At 34.3% G+C, this 22,016-nt stretch overlaps 1 protein-coding gene across 3 annotated transcripts in view; it reads right to left on the reverse strand.

The window, feature by feature from the left end:
- Positions 1 to 22,016, reverse strand: part of WDR17 (WD repeat domain 17) — a 57,332-nt gene that overhangs the window by 13,358 nt on the left and 21,958 nt on the right. For all 3 annotated transcript variants that reach the window (XM_061474728.1, XM_061474718.1, XM_061474708.1), the window contains exons 4-20: positions 20,126 to 20,356; positions 17,023 to 17,274; positions 16,083 to 16,205; positions 15,554 to 15,741; positions 14,757 to 14,925; positions 12,171 to 12,262; positions 10,920 to 11,002; positions 9,928 to 10,014; positions 9,105 to 9,269; positions 7,430 to 7,632; positions 7,144 to 7,293; positions 6,890 to 7,020; positions 5,018 to 5,143; positions 2,829 to 2,984; positions 2,481 to 2,545; positions 1,961 to 2,093; positions 455 to 546 (exon numbers count right to left, since the gene is read on the reverse strand). In XM_061474728.1, the coding sequence (XP_061330712.1) occupies positions 455 to 546; positions 1,961 to 2,093; positions 2,481 to 2,545; positions 2,829 to 2,984; positions 5,018 to 5,143; positions 6,890 to 7,020; positions 7,144 to 7,293; positions 7,430 to 7,632; positions 9,105 to 9,269; positions 9,928 to 10,014; positions 10,920 to 11,002; positions 12,171 to 12,262; positions 14,757 to 14,925; positions 15,554 to 15,741; positions 16,083 to 16,205; positions 17,023 to 17,274; positions 20,126 to 20,356 (2,446 nt within the window). The remainder of the gene's footprint in view (positions 1 to 454; positions 547 to 1,960; positions 2,094 to 2,480; positions 2,546 to 2,828; positions 2,985 to 5,017; positions 5,144 to 6,889; positions 7,021 to 7,143; positions 7,294 to 7,429; positions 7,633 to 9,104; positions 9,270 to 9,927; positions 10,015 to 10,919; positions 11,003 to 12,170; positions 12,263 to 14,756; positions 14,926 to 15,553; positions 15,742 to 16,082; positions 16,206 to 17,022; positions 17,275 to 20,125; positions 20,357 to 22,016) is intronic.

Raw genomic sequence — 22,016 nt, forward strand, 5'->3', positions numbered from 1 at the left:
CTGGGCACATACAATGAAAATATGGCCATTAGCATACATTGTCAGAAATTTCACTGATGATAAAAAGTAAAAGCTTCATGAGAAGATGCATAAAACATAGGGTCCCACATATACTTGTTAACACTAAATCTCACTCTACTTACCAAAAGTTTGATGTTAAAATGCTACATATTTAACCATATTTAATTGCAGAGGAACATATCAGGCAAAAGAAAAGGATTTTTATAATACATACATGTGAAAAATCCATTTGGTGCCAGAAGTGACAACAGGGGAATTATTCAGAGGAGCATCAGATAGTAGGTAACTCTATTAACTAAGTTCTAGAAGATGTAACATTTTGTTGTTGAATTCTTCATTGCTGATGCCAACTTAAACCACTAAGGTTTAACTCCCTTGATGACTTTACATTCTGCATTAAAATGAGGCTTTAAATATAGAAAGAACAACTTACTCCTTATAATCATCTGTACTGTTTCCACCAGAATTTGAAGATCCACCTGTTGTGGAGAGTGGTGATATCTGTATATTTCCTTCACAAGCTGCCTGGCAGTGAATAAAAAAAATAAAATAAAAATCAAACTGAATATGAAATGCATTGTTTCAAAAACAAAAATGATCTATAAAAATCCTTCTAAGGGCAAGGTATACCAAAGGAAATATTTAAACCAATTAAATTATTTATAGGTAAATCTTTGCCTAGTTTTACTCAGCCATTCAAGAAATTCTATAGAAGCAAGCAACTTTTTTTTTCCTATGCATTTGTACAGGACTTTTTCTAGCATTTGAATATGTCTAAAATGGACAGTCAAGGGTAAAACCTTGATTTTTACATCCCAAAGAGCAAGTGGCTGTCAATGAAGGATGAACTCCATAGATATTTCTCAGTAGGTATACCAGCAAATCTGGAAAGGCTCAGATAGTGGCAATAAATTATTTCTGTCATTAAATAAGAAGAAATCAGTATGAGTTCAAATGAAATTCTTTTATGTGCTTTAAGGTTTAGCTTGGTTAACAACATTAAAACTCAGGACCCAGTTAAAAGGGAAAGTTCTGCTATCTTATTGCCTAATATTATCTGATTAAACCTTTGAAACAAAGACTATTCAATGAATTGTACTAAAAGCAACCCCCGCAATGTCACCCTTACAAGAAAAATAATCTTTCTAAAGCTTTGGAGGCTTAAACATTATAACTTGTTGAATTTAAGCATACCTCAAAGTTCCATTCTGTGCACAACAACAGACAGATAGACAATTTCTAAAGGACAAATTCGCATTCATTATTAAAGTCTCTGAGGCAATTGAATGTTCAAGGCGTGAAAGAGTGTACCAAGGACAAATCGTGACAGTTTATTTAACAAGCTATATTAAGTATATAGAAATTACTCAAAAAGAATAAAGGAATGGTGAAAGAGAATGAAAAAGAAATATCAGTTTCTCATGTTTTGTGCTATGTTCAATTCGGTGTTTACATCCAAATCAGAATGTACTCTTGGTAGTCTTTTGTATTGTTTTTTACACTAATTTGAAAGTTTGGTTTCCTATATTACTACTGTAACTGAGCAGTTTCACCCAAAGATTCTATAGGAGGTAATGTAAGCAAGATCTCAGTAGAAATGCAAGACAAATCCTAAATGTCCTTGATGTTAAGGACAATACTGACTGCTGAAAATCAGGTTTATTTTCTAGTTCAACCAAAATTAAATACACTGGTTCTCATTTGGACATTTGATTGCCATTTAGAAGAACTGGGCTTAAAATCTGTAAATAAGAGATATCTTTTTATGATTTCTGGATAAAAACTGGTCAATACAATATGAACGTAAAGAATGGGGTAGCATTAGTATTTAGCCATTTTGCAGAAGTGAACAGAGCTAGCCTTTTAAATGTGCTTGACACGGTCAGAGTTATAAACAAATAGCTAAATACATCTACCATATCGTTCTATATAATAATACCTGTGCAACAAGAAGAGCCTCTTTAAGCTGGCCTCTTGAAGTGAAGAAAGATACTAGTTTCTTCACATCCCCGACAGCTATACAGTATGGGATGACATCATCATTTTCTTCTTGAATTAACTGATCAGCTCTCCTAATTAAGCAAATGAATAAAATATATAACTGATCACTAAACTCCTCTCTATGCTGTAGGTGTTAGATGAAGCTACATAAAGTTCATTGAAACCCATCCGCCTTTCCAGACCTCAGAAGACTTGCAAACTGTGGATACTGCACTAAAAGGTTAAAATTGCAATTTATGCTCAACCCTTTAACTTGATTTCCGTACATAACATTGTTGTTGAAACCCTCCACAGTTCCACCCCAAAGCTTACTGAACAAAAAGTAATATCAAGAGAATATTGTAGCAAAAGCAAAGTACAACTGGTGTTAATATCCATCTAATATCCATCCTTCCTACTTATCTTTGTTCTTCTATGGACAGAAGCCACAATTCAGCACCTTATTTTTACTACCTTACCTTTGCATTAACTTCCTCCAATATTTCATCGAAACACCGGGTGCAACTGAGAGAGCTTTGTCCCACTAGGAGAAAGCAGCAGTACATTTAACCTGACCATTTTATTTTGAGAAACAGCTATATTTTTAACTAGTTTCATGTTTCTTCCATTAGAAATAAATTTGTCAAGAAGTTAAATATGGAATGAGCTATGCATTAGACTGCATATGTTAAAAATAATATAGTTGGAGCAAGATGACACCTTTCTGGACTTGTGAACCATTTTGCTGCTACCTTATCTTTGATAGGGTAGCTCGTTTTCAGAACCTTCATCTTTTATTGTTCTTCAAAAATGTTCTGATATTTTACCTCTCCAAGTTCTACCATTAGTTCACAATACCGCTGAATTTGTCCTAATCTTAAATGTATTTCTGCCGCTTCTTTAAGCCTCTCTTCTTTGCTTGGTGCACCAATACCACCTCCAAACTTGGACATTTTTACTGTTGTCAGCTCTTGTGCCCTGGACTGAGGGAAAAAAACCAACAGAAAAACAACAGAAAAGATAAAGTTAAAAAAAAGGACAGTTTTCTGTGGTGAAAACAAGTTTTCTTCAGAACAAATTAGTGTCAAATGTTACAATGAAATACAAAGGCATTAATTTAAGAAAAAAAATCCTTTTAAGAAAAGGCTAAATGGAAGATATTACAGTGAAGTAATTAGAAGTGCTTACAATGAGATTGCAGTAAACTATTTGTTAAAGTTAACTGTTAGTGTTTTGTTGCACATATTCATTTTCCTCAATTATTTTTAATCTCTTACATATATATATATTTTATATTCTCAACTATTTTCTCATATGTAATAGTAATTCACTCAGATATCCATCATAAAAGTCTTGATATTTATGAAATTTCAAAAAATATCTGTGAACATAAACCATACAGGGCTGGGAATTGCACTTAGTACCATTACAGTGATGGCCACATGAAGATAAAGACAGTAGGCTCAACTGATGTCCTGATCTGTCATACTCCATGAACCTTGCGACCAGTAAATGATTTACGTTTCCAACCACTGCACTTTTAACATTAGTTGAAGAGACAAGACTAAATTTCTCCATTTGGCAGAGTCTGAGAAACAAGCACTAATAGGATCACAGTTAACATAACCAAAAAAACCCAAAACCCCAACCAACAGAAACCCCCCCAAAAAAACAGCATAAAGAAGCTTTGCTTCACATTTCAAAAATTGTCAGTTTAACTTCATCAGCAGTACATGTGAGACGGTGTTTGGCTATTCATGACTTAGCATACCATATAAGGAGGATGGAAAAGGATTTGTTTTTTTAAAATAATGTTACTTTTTTTTATTTGTAACCTCCATCTTTTTTATCATTTTCATGCTCAAGTCTCTGATGTATCCTTTAAGTCTGATAAAACAGAAAACCCCACTTGCTCTAGGTCCCTACTTCATCCTGAAATATTTAGATGCTGCAATACTATCATCCAGTTTCATAAGGGAAAATGGTTTTAGCAGTCATAAGCAGCCAGCATTACCCTATCCCTACTTTTTCTTAAAGCTGTGTAGAAAGATTCTGAGTCAGCAAAAACTGAACAAAATGCTTTTAATTAATGTGAACATTTAATCCAGATCCACAGAATGAACAGCAGTTACTGTAGTTACTCTAGGTTGAGTAACTAGTTGCATGAGTAAATGCATGAAAACAAGTTGCAGGGATAAACAGACTGCTTTCACTGCATGAGTCAAGAATTAAATGTCTTCTTAGCTTAACTGTCTGAGAAAACTGGTTTTTGGATACATGGGCACTCACACGGACCTTCATAAGGTAAGCAGAGCACCCACTATTATTACAGTTAACATCACTAATAAAAAGCTTCCATGACTTAAGAGTCATGAGGCATGTAGGACACTTTAAGAGTCTGATTTTGCAAAAGGCAGCCTACAACAACAAACATCAGGTGAAACCTAGCAAGTCTTTAGCCCTGGAAGTGGCATGTATTTTCTGATCCATACCACTAGATAATCTTTCCTCTATTACCAAATCAGTCATTAGAGTATGGGACTCTTTAGTATCCCTAAGAAGTCTCTGACAGTACCACATACCCCTGTACACTGTGCAAATTGTATGTCTGGCTGCATATTCATATTTGCAGCTACTAAGAAATTTATGGACTACTACTTGAATTTCACATTCATATCTGAATCACTTTTCAGCTGCATATCTGTATTAATGACAAATTCTTGGTTTTCCACTCTTTCCAGACAGCTTCAGAGCATATTTCTGCAGGGAAGACAAACTTGCTTCATAGCTCAAGTTGTTGTGATACTGACTTTGCAATTTCTTTTTCATTATTTTGAATTATTTTTTCCAGTTAATAACTGTAACCTAGCATTTTAACACAGACTGCGCATGAAATAAATCTGGACATGAAATAAATTGTGATCCCTTTGTAAAGCATTACAAGTTCTTTTCAAAAATAAGTGAAACACTATATAGATTAACAACCATTTTCACCTGCTGTTTATGCTTCACTTACCATTCTGAATCTAATGAGATGTTTCATATGCATAATTCCTTTGCAGTAGTTTTGTGGAAGCAAACTGTCATCCTGTCCTTTTATTACAGTAACCAAATCCCATAAATTTTTGCTGCCTCCTGGAGGCTAAAATTGTTAGAGAAGAAAAGAGTTTTATTACAGGAATGTTCAAGAGAGAAACTTGAACTTTGTTTGAAACATTGGAAAACATTTGTTTGGGGATTCCAAGAAACACAATTTCAGACAATTTTGATATTAGAAGCTTTCCTATGAAGACATGAACTAGTTCAAGATACATTTTCTTCTATCTTCTTGAAGGCTGTATGTGAACATACAGCAAAATCCATGTACCTAAATATCTGGTTATGTATGGACACAGTTGATGGCTTGCCATTAGAGCTTTCCCTTTTGCTCCCAAAGGAATGCAAGCTATTTGGTGGCTACTAATGGCATAAAACAACATTCATCTGCTGGGATGCAGATGCTGCCCCAGTACTTGTTTACCATTTTCTGTAAAGCAAAGGTGTGAGCCAGGCAAAAAATAGCTTCAAGGATTGACTGCCACAGTCTGGTTTACTATCTTAATATTAAATCTCAAAATAGATACACATGGTATAAATGTATATGCACAGAATCTTTCAGGCCAACAGGGCATTTTTTAAAATAAATTTTAAGGATTTTTATTGGTCTAACATTTGAATCAATCCTTCTGTCGAACTATGACAATGGCTTAACATTGAATGAGGCCTAAAAGAGAGAGGAGAGTGAGTAATTAGAAGCTCTAAAAACAAACAAACAAACAAACAAACTGATCTGAAAGAGCTTTTCTAAGAACAACAGGATTACAAGTTGGGGGTGGGGGGCATGGAGAAGAGAGAGAATATTCCCTTTTCTTTCAGTCTGTTAAACATCTTATTGACGGCTTATAGATTAAGCACAAAGCTATTTTCTGGACGTAAAAAGCACTGAACACAGCTGATCAAAAAACGGTTTTGTTCTTGGAATATTCTAATATTCTTGTAAAAGTTTTACTGTCAAATCAACATAGGACATCAAAATTCATAACTTCTGTAAAACAAGGAATTCCATAAAAATATATTTTTTAATAAAACAGGAAATTTCAAGATTTGTAACTGAGACAGATTGTTTCAGCATTTCATACACTTCAATTTAGCTAGAAATAAAACCAATTATTTTGGATCAATTAGGTCTGTGTAGATCACTGTATTGACTTAAATTACAACAGAGCTTGACAGAAGCTGTAGTTCCAGGTCATTTTTGTCCTCATCCTACCTCAACTTCAGTTGCTGTGTAGGTAAGCACTCTCAGGACAGTTTCTATTTTTAACTCGATTGCAGAGAGAGGCTGCAGTGATTTACAGAAAATATTACTGCGCAATGGAGCACAGGGATGGGTACTGGGGCCATGGGTCATCCAGATCTACAGCTCCTAGAAGGTAATACAGCAGTTCTAACACAGACACTTGGGCAGTTCAAAGCTTATTCGCAACAAGGATGTCTCTTTGATGGATAAAAATTAAAAACTCCAATGTAGTTTGATAAAGCATATCTTTTCATTTGCTTCACTAGAAAATTCTTGCCAAATCAAACCTTTCCTACAGAAAATTAAATTATCCCACTTATTACACTTTGTGAACAATTGGTGTTCACAACTGACTAAGAATTTACTAACGAACATTTTTACATGCAGAATTGTTAATAGATAGAATTGATTTCTGCATATTTCTGAGATCCCTTTAAGAAAATGAGATAAAAAAATGGTAAAGAAGAAAGAAATTTCACTTCTGGGAACTGACTCCAGAAGAGAAAGTCACGCACATTGACAACACCCTTAAATTTGCACAATACTTACTGAAAAACATTCTGAAAACCATCTTAGTTTTTTTACTCGAGCATTTCCTGGGTTTTTTTCCACATCTTGTTTAATATCTCGGGAAACTTTACCACACAGCAAAGGAGGAGCACCAGATTCCACAGCATGATCTAACACACACAAACATACATCAAAATTTAAAAAAAAAAAAAAAAAAAAGAGAAAAGAAAAAAGGAAAAAAAAATATAGCCGCATACAGAAAAATAAAACAATGGTATAAACAGTTTACTTACCTGTATTACCAATAATCTCATCCCAACATCTATCTGCTAAGATATTTATTTGTAGAGGATTTATAAGAGGTGTCAATGACCAGAGTCTCACAGTGGAGTCACGAGAGCAAGATGCCATAGTAAATGGACGACTGGGATGACACGTCAATCCTAGTGGAGAGGGCATTTAAAAATGTAGTCAAGTAATTAAGTTTATCTAAGAGAACTAATATGATTAAATTATTTTATAAATTTTAAAGTATATTAAAACACATTTCAATACAGAAATAAAATTTTTAAATATTACCATATACATCTGCACCATGATCACAAACTGTGTCCAAACATGTTCCGTCTCTTGTGTCCCAGACTCGAATTGTATGGTCCCAACTGCCAGATACCAGAAGGTAAGGAATTTCAGGATTCCACATCAATCCCCGTACTGGAGCTGTATGTCCACTAAGAACATTTATACAAGCATCCTGTGTATAATCCCATATTCGAACAGTTCTGAAACAGGATAAAAGAAGAAAGCCTGTATACTGGACATTAAGAAGCATTTCTTTACCGAGTGGTCAAACACTGGAACAGGCTTTTAAACCGTGAAACTCTCGCCCCAATTACACACGTAATGAGGAAGAATTCATACTGGCTTTCTTACTATTCTTCCCTTTTAAATAAGTAAGTTTCCAGCATTTCCTTTTCTTTTCAACAGTTGCTATTGTTGGGAAGAGCTAATTCAGCACACTACAGAATTAGGAAAAGTTCAGTTCTTGAAAGGATCATGGTAATTCTCACTAAAATTTACTATGCAATTAAATAAGTTATCAAAGCTCTTTCATGGCAGCAAAGCCACCTATTACAGTTTTTCCAGTGATGCAAAGGGACAATTTGATAGACCTTGTAGATTCTACTTTGTGAAGCAAGTTAGAAGGTTATTTTATATATTTACATATAGATTGTCCTACAGCAATATGAGCTCATGTGTGACTCTTACATACTGCTCCTATGTGCTGTATAAGCCTAGGTGCTGAACAGGTCATCTGAAATTACTCTGACTTTGACTGTGAACAGGAGTGTTCCCAAGTACTATAAACTCCAAGGACTGCTTACTTTGTTTTACCTAGGACTAAGTTATCCAGTGATCCCCTCCCCTCAAAGTGAAAGTGTGACTGTATTCTGGAAATCCCTCTGCAATCAAGTCTTATTACATAGCCATGATTGGTAATAAAATCAGAATACATCATAATGACACCATGACAGAATTTTGGATTCACTACTTCTTGCCCATGTGAAATTGGATTTACACATAAGAAGTTTGTTTTCAAGTTGGTTTCTTTCATGAATCATTACATGAACTAACAGATTTGGTGCAAGCATAGATATCTATTGAATGACACTGGGGAAAGCAGTAGAAGCCAATACCCCAAAGTGTTACACTTAAAAAAAAATGTTTTGTATACTCTGGAGGGACGTCACTTCAAATTATAGAAAATTCCTTCCTCCTGCTTACCATAGACTGATGTGCTTTCCCTCAAAAAAAAAAAAAAATTATCAAACTAGACGTACCTAGCACTCATTAAAAATCCCCACAGATTCTACTTAATACACTTTTGAAAGACATCATATAAGGGCAGGTCTTGCATTCATATCTTTAAACATAATGAAAGTGTGTGTTATCCTCTTTGTATCATTCCTGGGAATAACACGTATCAGTCACTGACTCTACCCTTTGGAAAACATTGGGAAAGTTGTTTTGCTACAGCAGTTGTGACAATTTTAGATAATGATCCTGCTTCCCAAATACTGTATTAAACTAACAGCAAAGCTGCAGCCTGAATTGGAGCAAGGCAGAGATTTAAATTATTATATTATTCAGAGAGTTTTCGAAGGTACCATCACCAGTACTACTTAAGATCCTTTAATTTCTCTAATAATCCTGCTTAAGTTTTTAAATTTTCTAATAGTTCAGAAATACATACCCATCATCAGAGCCACTGCAGAGGATTCCTTCTCTCAGAGGAGACCACCGTACATGAAACACCTTTGCAGTATGCCCTGTAAAAACTTTCAGTGGCTGATCAGAGCTGGTTGCCAGGTAAAAAACACGAACACTTTTATCCTCACAACCAGTAGCTATCATATCTCTGAAAAATAAAAATAATAAAATCCTCAGTCACAGGGATCATAAAAAGTACTTAGGCATTTTAGTCTAGAAAAAAATATGATGTGTATTTTGCAGTTTACTTTTTAAAAAAGTGTATTTTTGCTTCCCCTTTGTCTCTTTATGATGTAATTACTGGTAACCCAATAAAATCCACTAAATCAGAAAAAAAAAAAACTGCTGAAGATCCATTGGTTGCAATAGGAAATAGCAGTTGCTCTACACTCTGACCAAGCAACCAACACACAATTATGAACAGACTGAATTAACATGTAATTATTTGTTAGGGGTTTTTTTTTTGTGAGAAAAGGTCCTCATTTTGTTAGGAATTATCTGCAAAATTACCATATATCACAGTGTATTTAGTTGCCTGGTACATCTTTAGCTTAGCAGTCATTAAAAGGAAGTTAATCTAATCAATCTAAACCCCAATTTTGTGGTATTTAATGTCTGTCTCTTTTTTTTTTTTTCCTCTATTATATATTCTACATACTACAGATATATACTATGGTGAAACAGAAACAATTTCAGTGCTCTAATATCACAGTAAAAAAACACATTCTAAATAACTTTGTGTTATTTTATTGGTAATCAATTTTAATAGTAAATATTATAAAATCTTTGGGTTCATTTTTACTTACTTGTTGTTTTGACTCCAATCACAGCCAAATACTGCAGCTGGATGTTTGTACTTGTGAAGAACCTTGCCATCAATGGTTCGAATAATACTGAAACCAATTAAAATGTAAGATTTTGAGGAAACAGCATTCTGAGTAGCATATCTAAAAATTAACTTTGATTCTGTGCAGATAAGCCAGATAACAAAAAAATGTATACGGAAAGAATATAAGAAATCTTTATTTTACACCCCCTCAACTACCAAAGCTAACTCTGTATTTCTCATTTTACTGGACTTCAGAGTCCATATTCCTTCAGAGGGATTGTAATGATGCTTACTGAGCTACCTCCCTCCCTGAAAGGATCCTCATAGCCAAAATTTAAGTTGTAGCTGTGGTTTTAAGGTACAAAGGGATTTAGGGATTATAAATAAATAAATAGATAAATAGATTGATTGCTTTCTAGAATTCATGATCATTATATTTGAGCTGAAATAACATGGGTGGCAGAGAAAAAGGATGATCAAGTATTTAAAAATGTACTGAAACACAATACATGCAAAATTGTCTCAGTAAGCAAGTTTTTCCACATAAGCTATTATACCCCTGTAACAGTAGCGTTGCAATTACTTTGTTCAAAAATAGTGATTCCTAGTCCTTGAAATAACAAACCTACCCCCCCCGCCAAAAAATAAAACTAAACCAAAGACAAGCAAAGTGGGATAAGCTTTAGAAAAGTGTCCTCCATATATTCAGATAAGAAACCTAGAATATTATTCTTGGCAAAAAATAAAATCAATATTCTGTTTCACTATCAAAGTATCTTAGACATTATTTCTTTTACCTTTATTTTTTTCTTAAAAACATGAAAAATATATCCTAACAAGTACAGGAGATTAATATAACCCTAGTTTTGCTCAACAAGAAAAGTTTTCAAATTAATCACTGATAGTACTATCAAAGCTTACTGATTTAAGTCATTTAGCAATTTTTGATTTTCTTCCAATAACACTCACCAAAATCCATCACTGCTGCAGGTTGCTATTCTTTTGGAATCTTTATGACTCCAGGCAATGCAGAAGATTCCATTCTTTCCATGCTTCAAAAAATGCAAAATACCTATCAATAAGAAATAATTCACCCCTTTTTCTCACATCTGTTGACTCATCTTTTTTTATTTTATTCTCCTATGGGCTTCAGCCTTTTTTTCCCAGTAAAGAATACTGTACAAAACAACATTACAATGAGTCCCCAGTACAGCTTGGATGTTTGAGAATCAAAGTCCAAAAAATTGGGACTGAGAGGAGAGACAGTAAAGCTGCCGCACTCTCGAGGATCCAAGAGACAAAACTGGGTCAAGCTGAACAATGAGCCATTCATAATTATATAAACCTGAAGCTTGAATAAACGATAACTACTTGTTGGAATAATGAAGTTAGTGGGCATGAAATGTGAAAACTTAACTGAGACATGTAGCAGGACAAGCCTTTGAGAAAAGATGTTTAGTAACAAAAGTGCAAATCTAAGTGTTGGTACTTGGGAACTCCTGAATGTATATACCTATATTTGTTTCCTGCCTGCTCCCCAGCCCCATCCCTGTCTTCTTGATGGGCATCCTTTGCCTTCCAATGCTGATGCCACAGTTAATTATGTCTGTATAACCTTCAGAATACATCTATATACTAAGATAGTATACAAAATAGTGCAAAATATTACATATATTAAATATATGTATATATACTACAAATATTAAATATATATACATGTATATATACTACATATATTAAATAGCTCCTTCTGCTAATAACAGTTATTCCACTGTTTCAGGACTTACAAAAGCTTGCATGGATTTTAGTAACACAAAGCAAGATTCTAAACAAGGCATGCTGTTTAGTGCGCTGCAAAATAGAGCTTTATTGGTCTAGACTTCAGGGACTCATAATATTTCTGAGCCTTACATTGGAAAATACAGAACAGCATTTTAGATTTTGATAACCAGGTAAAGTCTATATGTCTATATACATTTACTTTTCAAGACTCAGGTAGGATTTTGCTGGGTATCACAGCAAATTTTAAAATAATGATGCTTTGCTATTCTCATGTAAAATCTATTCTGAGGAGATAAAAGCTGGCACACATAATTCTTTCTATAGATTTTTATATTATAGCACCTTTTAAAAGGCTACAAACTTTGACCTATCTATCGACACTAGAGGGAACAACTAACTTACATTTTATATATACAAAAAAAAGTAATCTCATTTTACCTCACTGAATCTGGTTATCATTTTGCCTTTTTGGACATCCCAGATGAAGCCACCATTTTTGGATGTTGCACCTGCTATGCAGTTCAGATCTCCTTTAGAGAAAAATATTTGTAAGATCGCACAATAAATATAAGATCACAATATTATTTGAATAATGCGTTTCTACTTTAAGTTCAAGAAATTTAATATTAAATTAACAGAAGAAATCAATGGCACATAAACAAGATTTTTTCATACTTTAAGCCCATCATTTGTTACTGTTACAAATATCAATTTCAACAAAAGCTTGCTTTTCTACATTCCTATTTTGAGGAAAGGACAAAATAAAAATTGTATTGTTGTAAAAAGTATTCTCAATGCCTGCTGGAAGTCTTGCAGCTAAGGTGACAAAAAAAAAAAATATATCCACTATGTATATGACTCAAACTGAAAAAGAGATACAATCAATGTGTCAAAAGTTGTGGCTACTAGAGCATTTTCTGTTCAAGTTCCCTACATACCAAGACAAATGTCAAAGAACATGACAGGACATATGTTGTGGGTTAACCCCAGTTGGCAACTAATTACTGCACAGTTCCTTGCTCACCCTCCCTCCCCTTCCCCCATGGGTTGGGATAAAACAGTTTAATAACTGAAATACATTAAAATGCAATAAGAATAACAATAACAATAAACCCCGTGAAACACATGTAATATTAATAATAACCATAGGAAATAAAAAGAGAGGAATAAACCCCAAGAAACACAAGTGATGCACAATACAATTGCTTACCACCCACTGACAAATACCCAGCATGACCCAAGCAGCAATAAGCCCCTCCCACCCAACTCCCTCCAGAATATATGCTGGCATGGCACACTGTGATATGGAATACCCCTTTGGCTAGTTTGGGTCAGGTGTCCTGTCTCTGCTTCCTCCTGGCTTCTTGTGCCCCTCCTCACTGGCAGAGCATGAGAGACTGAAAAGCCCTCGACCAGGGTAAGTTCTACCAAGCAACAATTAAAACTTTGGTATGCTATCAGCACTGTTCTCAAACTAAATCCAAGACAGCACTGTACCAGCTACAAGGAAGAAAATTAACTATCATAGCCAAATCCAGACCACAGTATTTTTTTTTTCTTAATCTTGCACCACTACAGCACCTAATCCCATTAAGAATGTACTCAAATCTAACCACACTGAACAGGGCAGAAAATTTGAATATATGACTCCATAGTGAGAAAATGAGAACTAAATTCATGCTTAATCCAAAAGTCACTGAATACTTCTCATCACAGTGACCCTCTATCCCAATATAGCTATATTTTTCTTAAATAGATTTAAGGCACGTTTATGTAGAAGTTTTGATTGTTACTTTATACCACACCTCAGAGGTGGAAAAGGCAAACTCTGCAGAAGTCTAGGAAGGTACATAAGTAAGATGGAAAGAGGTTCATGTAGGAGAATGATAGGGGGTAAAAAAAAAAGTGAGTAAACTCTATTCAAAGGTCTTTGAGGCCAAATACAAAGAGTGGCATGCATTGGATTATATATTAGGAATAAAGCACTCTCTAGGAGTAAGGGATGTAAAAGAAGCAAGAAAAGTTCTGTCTGGGATGGTCAGGAACCATTGGAGAGGATGGTAAGGAACTCAAGTTGAAGCACATGCTTACAATTAATGTAAACTTACTTTAAAAAGGTAACAAAGAACCAGAACGCAAGACTTGAAAAGCACCCCTCCAGTGAACAAACTATTCTCTCATTGTGAGATACTACTACAAACAATTTAAATTTCAAAACAAAACAACACAAAAGAAAACACCATATTTCATATCGCCGTAACTGCCATATAGCAAGACAAATTATCTGTGAAGAGGAATGAAGTGCAAGAGACTCTAAACTGAAGGAGGTGCAAATTCATTTCACATATGCAGACTACATTAAGTTTTCTATCATGGTATTTTTTTCTTCTCAGCTATTACTTACTAGAGTTTAAAAGCATAGGAGAGAAAGGCAGTGAGCTGAATTAGACTTTTTAAAAAATGCATCTAAGAAAGCCTACCTAACATCAGCTATTGTAATATTAATAACTATCAGTCCCAGGTTCACCTAAGTGGGTTGCTGAACAGTTTTAAGAAGAAAATTTCCCACTGACTTTAATGACTTCTCTAAGAAAATGTAGATACTTTGGAGAAAAGGTAATCAACCTTTTCTAATAAAGTAAAAGCAGAGCTCTTCAGTGATTAGAATCCTAGATACAAAAAGGAAGATAAAGAACTAAATGCATACCTTCCACTTTTTCAGCACAAAATAGAATCTGGATTCCTTCCCACACAAAGAAAGCCTCTTCCACATTTGCATAATGTAATGCTAGAAAGGTTCTAGAGATTTTCTCCCCTCCATTCTGACTCAGTATGAAATACTGAGATCATTCTTCATAAAGGCAAGCCTCAACAAAGTTTGAAGCACTGAATTATACAGGTTTCACAGATAATGATTCAGTTATGCTTAAACCTTAGAAGATACAGCTAATACTTTTATAACAGAAATTCTGCTATTCAAGGGTAATTCATAGAACATTTACACTTAAAGCAAAATATTCTTACCTGGAGCCCAAGAAATGGAATAAATAACCCCCTCATTACCAGGAGATGTGTAAACTGCTGTTAAAGTATTTATGTCCCAAACTTTTATTGTGCCGTCAAATGAAGCTGTAGCAAGAAGATCAGGGTTATCAGGTTTGAATTTGCAATCAAAGATGGTCTCAACATGTCCCTTAAATGAAACAAATATTTAATCCATTTTTATTACATTTGATTTTTTTTCAGAAGTCCAACTCTAGACCAAACTTTAAGATAAATCATATTATAACCTGTCAAGGCAACTATCAGTTCCAGAAAACCTGTATGTTATGGCTCACTAGTCAAAATTAAAAGTCATAAAATATCTTGTTCTATAACACTCTCCTCTTTCATAGATCACTATTAAAGACAGAAAAATTCTGCACTGAAACAACAGGATATGCAATGCCAGGGACTTATTGGCATCTTCCACCAGAACGGAGTTGCTAAGAGATAGAATTAAAAAGTTTAGCTAAAAAAACCCTAAACTATTTAATTTTTTTTAAACAAAATTAATTTTGCCCTTTAGGGAAAGGTATCCAACTAAAAAGTAAAGCTTCGTGTGTTGATCATGTTCTACAAGTTTTCTATATTTCTAATTACAGTCTATGTTCTATTCCAGTTTAAACTTCAATCCATTAGAAATGTCACATTTCAATTACTTGTTTTCCAAGACATGTATTGGTCGAATTTAACTTGACTTCATTCTCCATTTTTTTTCTGTTAGAAGAGAGTGTATAAGACAAATAAACTCCCATTCCAAAGACAGAGATGAAACATACCAAATCTCTAAGGAAATCCCACTTTCTGGCTCCAATGTCATAAAGTCCTACTCCACCATCCATGAAGCAACAGACAGCGTGACCAGGAGGAAGAGAATATGCTTGGTTTTGGGTTAAAGTTGGAGGAGGAATAGCCTCACTTGTTGAGGATGTATAGTGATTTTTAGTAGAATGCTGTAATGAACATGCTTTGCAAAATAAAGCAAAAGATAGAAACAGATAAGATTATTATCATATTTTTCCATTTAATAATAGTAACAATTATAAAGAGTACAATGCCTTTTATTCCAATGAGATTAAGAACAAAAGAATTCCAGTACAAAGCCTGGCCTACTGAAGAAGGACCTTATAAAGTGCTTGATACTTTACACATTTGTCTAGCTGACTGGCACCAGGGGACACTTTATTTAATTAAAAACTGCAGGGCCAACACAAGCCTACAGAGATTAACTCAGATATAACAAGATTCACAAACAAATTTTCTTAACTTGCAGCCACTGCAATAGACTACAACCAAAGTTATACTCACACTTTTTCTTTGGAGGAGAACTTAGCACATGCAAACCATGGAAGCCAGTTTTCTTCAATTTAAAATTTTCTATAGGTGTTGCATGTGACACATTCCAAACACGTAACACACCAACCTGAGAATCTGAGATTTGGGAAAAAAAACCCAAAGCCATAAACCACCACATAAACCCTTTTTTTTTTTTTTTTTAATTTATTATCCTCTTTTTACTGTACACAGAGGTGTGTGGTTAAAGGACTGATTTAAGCAAAACTACAACAACGAATAGAACTTAGAATCCCAAGATGATTTTTATAAGCAGATACTGTCACCTCCATTTTAGTATCACAATTAACAACAATAATCATTAACATTATTTAAGCTTCAGCAGATAAACTCTACGGGACCTCTCTCATTAGAATATATTCTGACAGTTTCACTATCTTTATTCATTAGTTCAACCTGATCACTGATGTCTACAGTAGAAAAGAGGCAATAGATTAAAAAAACCAAACCAAAACAAACAACAAAACCCCCTTCTGAAAAGGGGGAAAGAAAAGAAGAGGATCAAGACGTGATATCTGCTAGTACAATGCATTTTTATTCCTGTTCCCAAAGTAACACTCATATTTGTTGCTAAAGTGGGCATGAGCAAAATGTTATTTAGTAAAAAAAATAGCATTATTTAGCATAAAAAAAAGTTTAAAGAAGTCAGTTGTTTCTGTACTCAACAAACAAAGTAAATAAGAACTACTCAGTGCAATTTTCTGTTCTTTTCTGCAGTTTTATAGTTGGGGTTTTTTTGTATAATGCAGGGAGGTTGGAACTAGATGATCTTAAGGTCCTTTCCAACCCTAACCATTCTGTGATTCCATGCTTTTATTTGTAGAAATGTTAAGAAACAGAAAGACTCAGGCAGATACCTATTACTTTTGTATATATCAGGAAATAAAAAGCTTACCTCCAGTTATAAACATTCCAGGTGCACTAGAAACCCAGGCTAAACATTGAACAGATGCTGCTGCACTGGGAAAATTAAAAGTTGTGATACAGGACAGAGATTCAGAATCAACTAGTCGAATACCATTATGTAAATTAGCAACAAGAAGGTAGTCAGTTGACAAAGGGTCCCACTCCAGTGCTGTAATTGGATCTTCTTCATCTGTTCCTTCAAGAGACTCTGGTCTTAAGACATGTTTCTGATTTTTAGAACCTTTAAGGGCACAAGAAAACAGATTATTTCAACATGAAATCAAGTATATTCTTTACAATAGTTACATGGTTTGCAAACACCATTTTTATCTCTCCCTGAACTTTTTAGTAGCCTACTCTACTGTATGCACCCGTGAAACTAATGAAGCTGTTTTGCAATATTTGACTTACAGTAGTACTGGCTCCATCAGAAAATAGAAACAGCTACAATATAATTTTTACCTAAAATAACATAATTTTATACTAAAAAAAAATGTATGTTAAATCATACACATTGCCCTGCCCTAATGATTTCCATGAGTAAAGGCCTGCAGCACAGCCTAAAATACAAGACTTTTGAGTAGAAGTAAATCCGCATACCTCAGTAAATGCAGACAAAATAAATGCAGCATGAACTAGAAAAAAGAATGTGGCAGTCAAAAAAGTGTTTATGAACTACTGCGTTTAGATTTTTTCTTCCTCAAAACTATGTGTGCAATTATGAAGTGCTCAGATTCTGAAGCCAGAACATGCCATTAAATATCTCAATTGACACCTGCCTGAAAGACTATTTCACTTGATGATCCATGTTATCAAGAGCTACAATTTTTCACATCATGTTTATTTCCCTTGTTCTGTTTTTTTTTTATTTTTTTGAGAGCTGAGTCTTAGTTTTATAAGAAAATGTACAGTCTAAATGAGTAATTAACAACACAGATCTGCAGTTCTGAAGTTGTGATCTTGTATTAAAAAAACCCAAACCAACAAAATTTTGTACCCATTTTCTATAAACAAGGAACTGACATCTTCAATTATTCAATTTTTAATCTACTTTTCAATTTTAATAATGAAGAATACAATTAATTTGCCATATTATGATAAATCCCAAGACATACCTATATTTCTCAATGACTGATGTAGAACAAAGCCTCTTCTGACACGTACTAAAAAAAAAAACCTGAAAAGATTTTGTTCCTAGGGAACATTTCTAACACTAAAATAACTTTCATTATGATTTTCTAGGGAAAAAAAACCCCTCCATATATGTTTGTATATAAGAAAACTGCAGAAGTGCAGTTGTCTGTTTTGAAGTATCAGGAATAACAACAGGAATAACATCAGAAATATCATGACTACTTTAAATTTGCCAAAATTTTTGAGATTCTCACATTTTTAACCATGTCCCCGTGCTTACATTTCAGCTAAGATTTTTTTGTTGACTAAAAAAAAAAAATATCAATATTCAAATGAAAACTAAGAACTGACAATAAAGCAGAATGGTAATTTTCACGTTAGTTTTACAAGAACCAAAAGTCAAAAAATCCTTGAGTGTTCAAACCCTGTCATGTTCAAACACTTCAGTCCCAAGAAAGCATAATCAGCTGGTGATAAGAGTATGGATATCTAGGAGCTATTCAGTTTTACCTGTTTGTCACAGAAGATTCCAGAAGTAAAGCTCATGGAAACCCTGTTACATTTTATTTTCCATTAAAAGAAGACATCAGCACTATGACTCATGCAACTGAGTCACAGTATGCTTATTTTAAGAACAAATGGAGGTAAACTAATCAACAGCATTTGGCTCTACATGACTGAGCTGTATTTCTTTAAAAATAGGGTACTAATCTCAAATTCTTGCATATTTTTTATTCACACTAAATATTCTGCTACATTAACGGACAGTCTGGAGTTAATAAAAAGAAAAGCCACGAGAAAAACCTTAGTAGATAACAATAATGAGAAAAAAAATAATTATGTAGCTTGCTAATTATGCAGCACTGACTCACACTTTTATAGTGAGACTAGAGTCAATCACACTGAACTTTGAAGCTATTAAGAGGAACTTGTGTATGCTCAGGCTCTCTCAAGACAGTGTTCTGTAGGATATCCTACAAAAGGAGTGAAACCTTTAAAAGTAAGGAATAAGTTGTTTTTTTTTTTTAATTTATTTCCCTTAGTGATAAACTAGGTTTTGGTCCGGTAACAAGTCATTCTACGTATTCTGACATGAGGTAGGTGAGGGCTGAGCTTGAGTCTCAAAGCAAAAAATTAGCCTTATTGAAAAGCATTGATTCTTTGCCTTCCCCCCCTCCTTTTTTTTTTTTTTAAATAGAGGGCCTATACTCATACTCTTAATACCACTTTCTTCTATGTATTGCTATTTTTTAAAAGCTACCAATTACAAAAGTCAGGTGAATTTTGGCTATAAATTGCAAACTAGAAACCTGTAGTTGATAAGACAGATAACATTCAGGTATAATTGAAAATGTAGCCTTATCCAAGTTAAAGTTGTCCATATTAAAGTTGTTTAAAAATAGTAACCATAGTAATTGTACTTATATTTAATTATAGTGACACAATCTATTTTTAAATAATACCTAATTTTGAAACATGTTTTAATGAATTTATCTGTCCATCAAAATTTTCACAATATGCTCTTAAACACATCTATGTTTTTAGCTAAACAAATTCTTTGTTTTTTTCTAATAGTGTAAAGAAAGCATATTAAATGAAAACTAAGATTGGTCTGTCTTCTTTCAAAGTAACAGCCTAAGCAAAAGATTCAAGTCAGTCCATTGAGAACAATCTTGCTGGGAAATATAGCTCAGTAGAAGATCATGGCTGTTATCATTCCCTAATAAAACAGTTTGTTGTACTTGTAAAAAACTGCATTGTTATCTTGGTCACAAAAGGAGAAAATGCTCTGTGCTCTTTATCTAAGAAAATATATTTTTGTGATATAGAAGGATACTATGAACCAAAACCAAGTTTTATGTACATACACAAATTACAAGGCCTAAATGAAAAAGTGCAGAATTACAGACATATACAGAGACAAGAGATACCAAAAATTTCACCATATCAGTTTTTACCTGGCTGAAAAATAGATAGGCTTCCATCAGTATGTCCAAATACTACTTTTCCTTTTTTCTTTGGATGCCATCTGAACAGGCTGATGTCGGACAAAAAACTATGTGCTTCTCTATGTACAGTTACCCCGCTGTCAGGTCCTGAGATAGTCCAAATGTACAATGGACCTCTGTGGGACACAAATGCAACTGTATCACCTGCATTCCAGCACCAGCTAAGTGACGCAGGAATTCCTGAAACATACAGGTAAACCTTATGAGAACCACAATATGAAATTCAGTGCATTACTTCTTGACCCAGTATCAGCAATTGTCTTGAAAAGCTACAGAAATGCTACATAAATACTACATAAAAATGATTAGACTGAAATTTAGACAACTGTGTGAACATCTTATGGTGCAAAAGTAATCTATACATATCCTTAGGAAATACAATTATTTCCCAAATTATTTTAATATTACTTTTATGGGCTGTATTTTACGATACCTGTATTATACATATTATACTGATACCTATACTATTAGTGCCAAATAAAAATTAAACATATGAAAAAGTATAAGCCTGATCCTGTAAACAATACTTTCATTCATACACAATTCCATTCACCATTATTTTACTGTAAGCTGTTTTCTACTAAGCTGGTAAAATATTGAAAACTTTATTTTTGCAAAACACAATGAAATTTAATTCAGAGATAAATACAATAGAGGCAAGTATTTGTGAAAAATTGGAAAGCTAACTTTGCAATCAAAGGGTTCTCTTGATAGCTTCCTTCTGGATCTATGACAGTTCTAATTCAGTTGCCTAACAACTGACTGTATGCATTTCAGTTTAAGGATTTCGACCTTAATGTCTCCAGCACTCATTACCCTCATAATTTAATAATGTGTGTCTGAGGGAATAAATGATGGTAAGACAAACTCCCCAAGCTGAAAATTCAAAACTGTTTCCATTTAGACACTTAAACGTGGCAAAACCTGATACAATATTCCTTTCAGAATAGATCAAATGACTGCGTTTTATTTTCCCACTTACTCATCTTGCAGGATATGCAAGACATACAAGAGTTTTCAGAGGTATACTAAGTATTCTGAAAAGTACAGAGAAGGGGATCCTGAAGTGTCTTAGATCCTGAGACCCTATTCTTGGGTTGCACCTATTTTCCAAGAATGCAAATGTAGGATTTAAGGACACCTGACAGAGATTGACTTTCAGAACACAAATACAGGTACTGGTTTTGACTAAAGGGAATAATCAAACTGAGCAGGGAAAGGGGACAGACACAGACTTTTAACCCCCTAGACCTCTCTTACAATCTTCAAATCAACAGCTACAGGTCCTGAGAGAAGATGTAGGTAGACAAGCATCAGTGTATTCAAACAAAAACTGTTTTTCAAATTCTCTGATAATTTACCTAGAATAATTTAACTTGAATCTGTTGAAGAATCATAGAATCAGTTAGGTTGAAAAAGACCTTTAAGATCAAGCCCAACCACTACCCTAGGACTGCCAAGACCGCCACTAAACTAAATCACTGACAGCCTCATCTACACATTTTTTTGAACACTAGCAGGGACATTGATGCCACCACTCCCCTGGGCAGCCTGTTCCAATACTTGCTTACCCTCTGTGTGAAGAAATTTTTCCTAATATCCAGTCTAAACCTCCCCTGGTGCAGCTTGAGGCTGTTACCTTTTGTCCTATCGCTTGTTACTTGGGAGAAGAAACCAACCCCCACCTCACTACAACCTCCTGTCAGGTAGTTGTAGAGAGCAGTAAGGTACCCACCCAAGCCTTCTCTTCTCCAGACTAAACAACCCCAGTTCTCTCAGGTGTTCCTCATAAGATTTGTGCTCCAGACCCTTCACCAGCTTTACTGCACTTCTCTGGACC

The sequence above is a fragment of the Pezoporus flaviventris genome, unplaced genomic scaffold, assembly GCF_033815535.1.
Source record: "Pezoporus flaviventris isolate CSIRO_AGI_PZ_B2104156 unplaced genomic scaffold, CSIRO_AGI_Pfla_v1 ptg000002l, whole genome shotgun sequence".
Taxonomy (NCBI): Eukaryota; Metazoa; Chordata; class Aves; order Psittaciformes; family Psittacidae; genus Pezoporus; species Pezoporus flaviventris.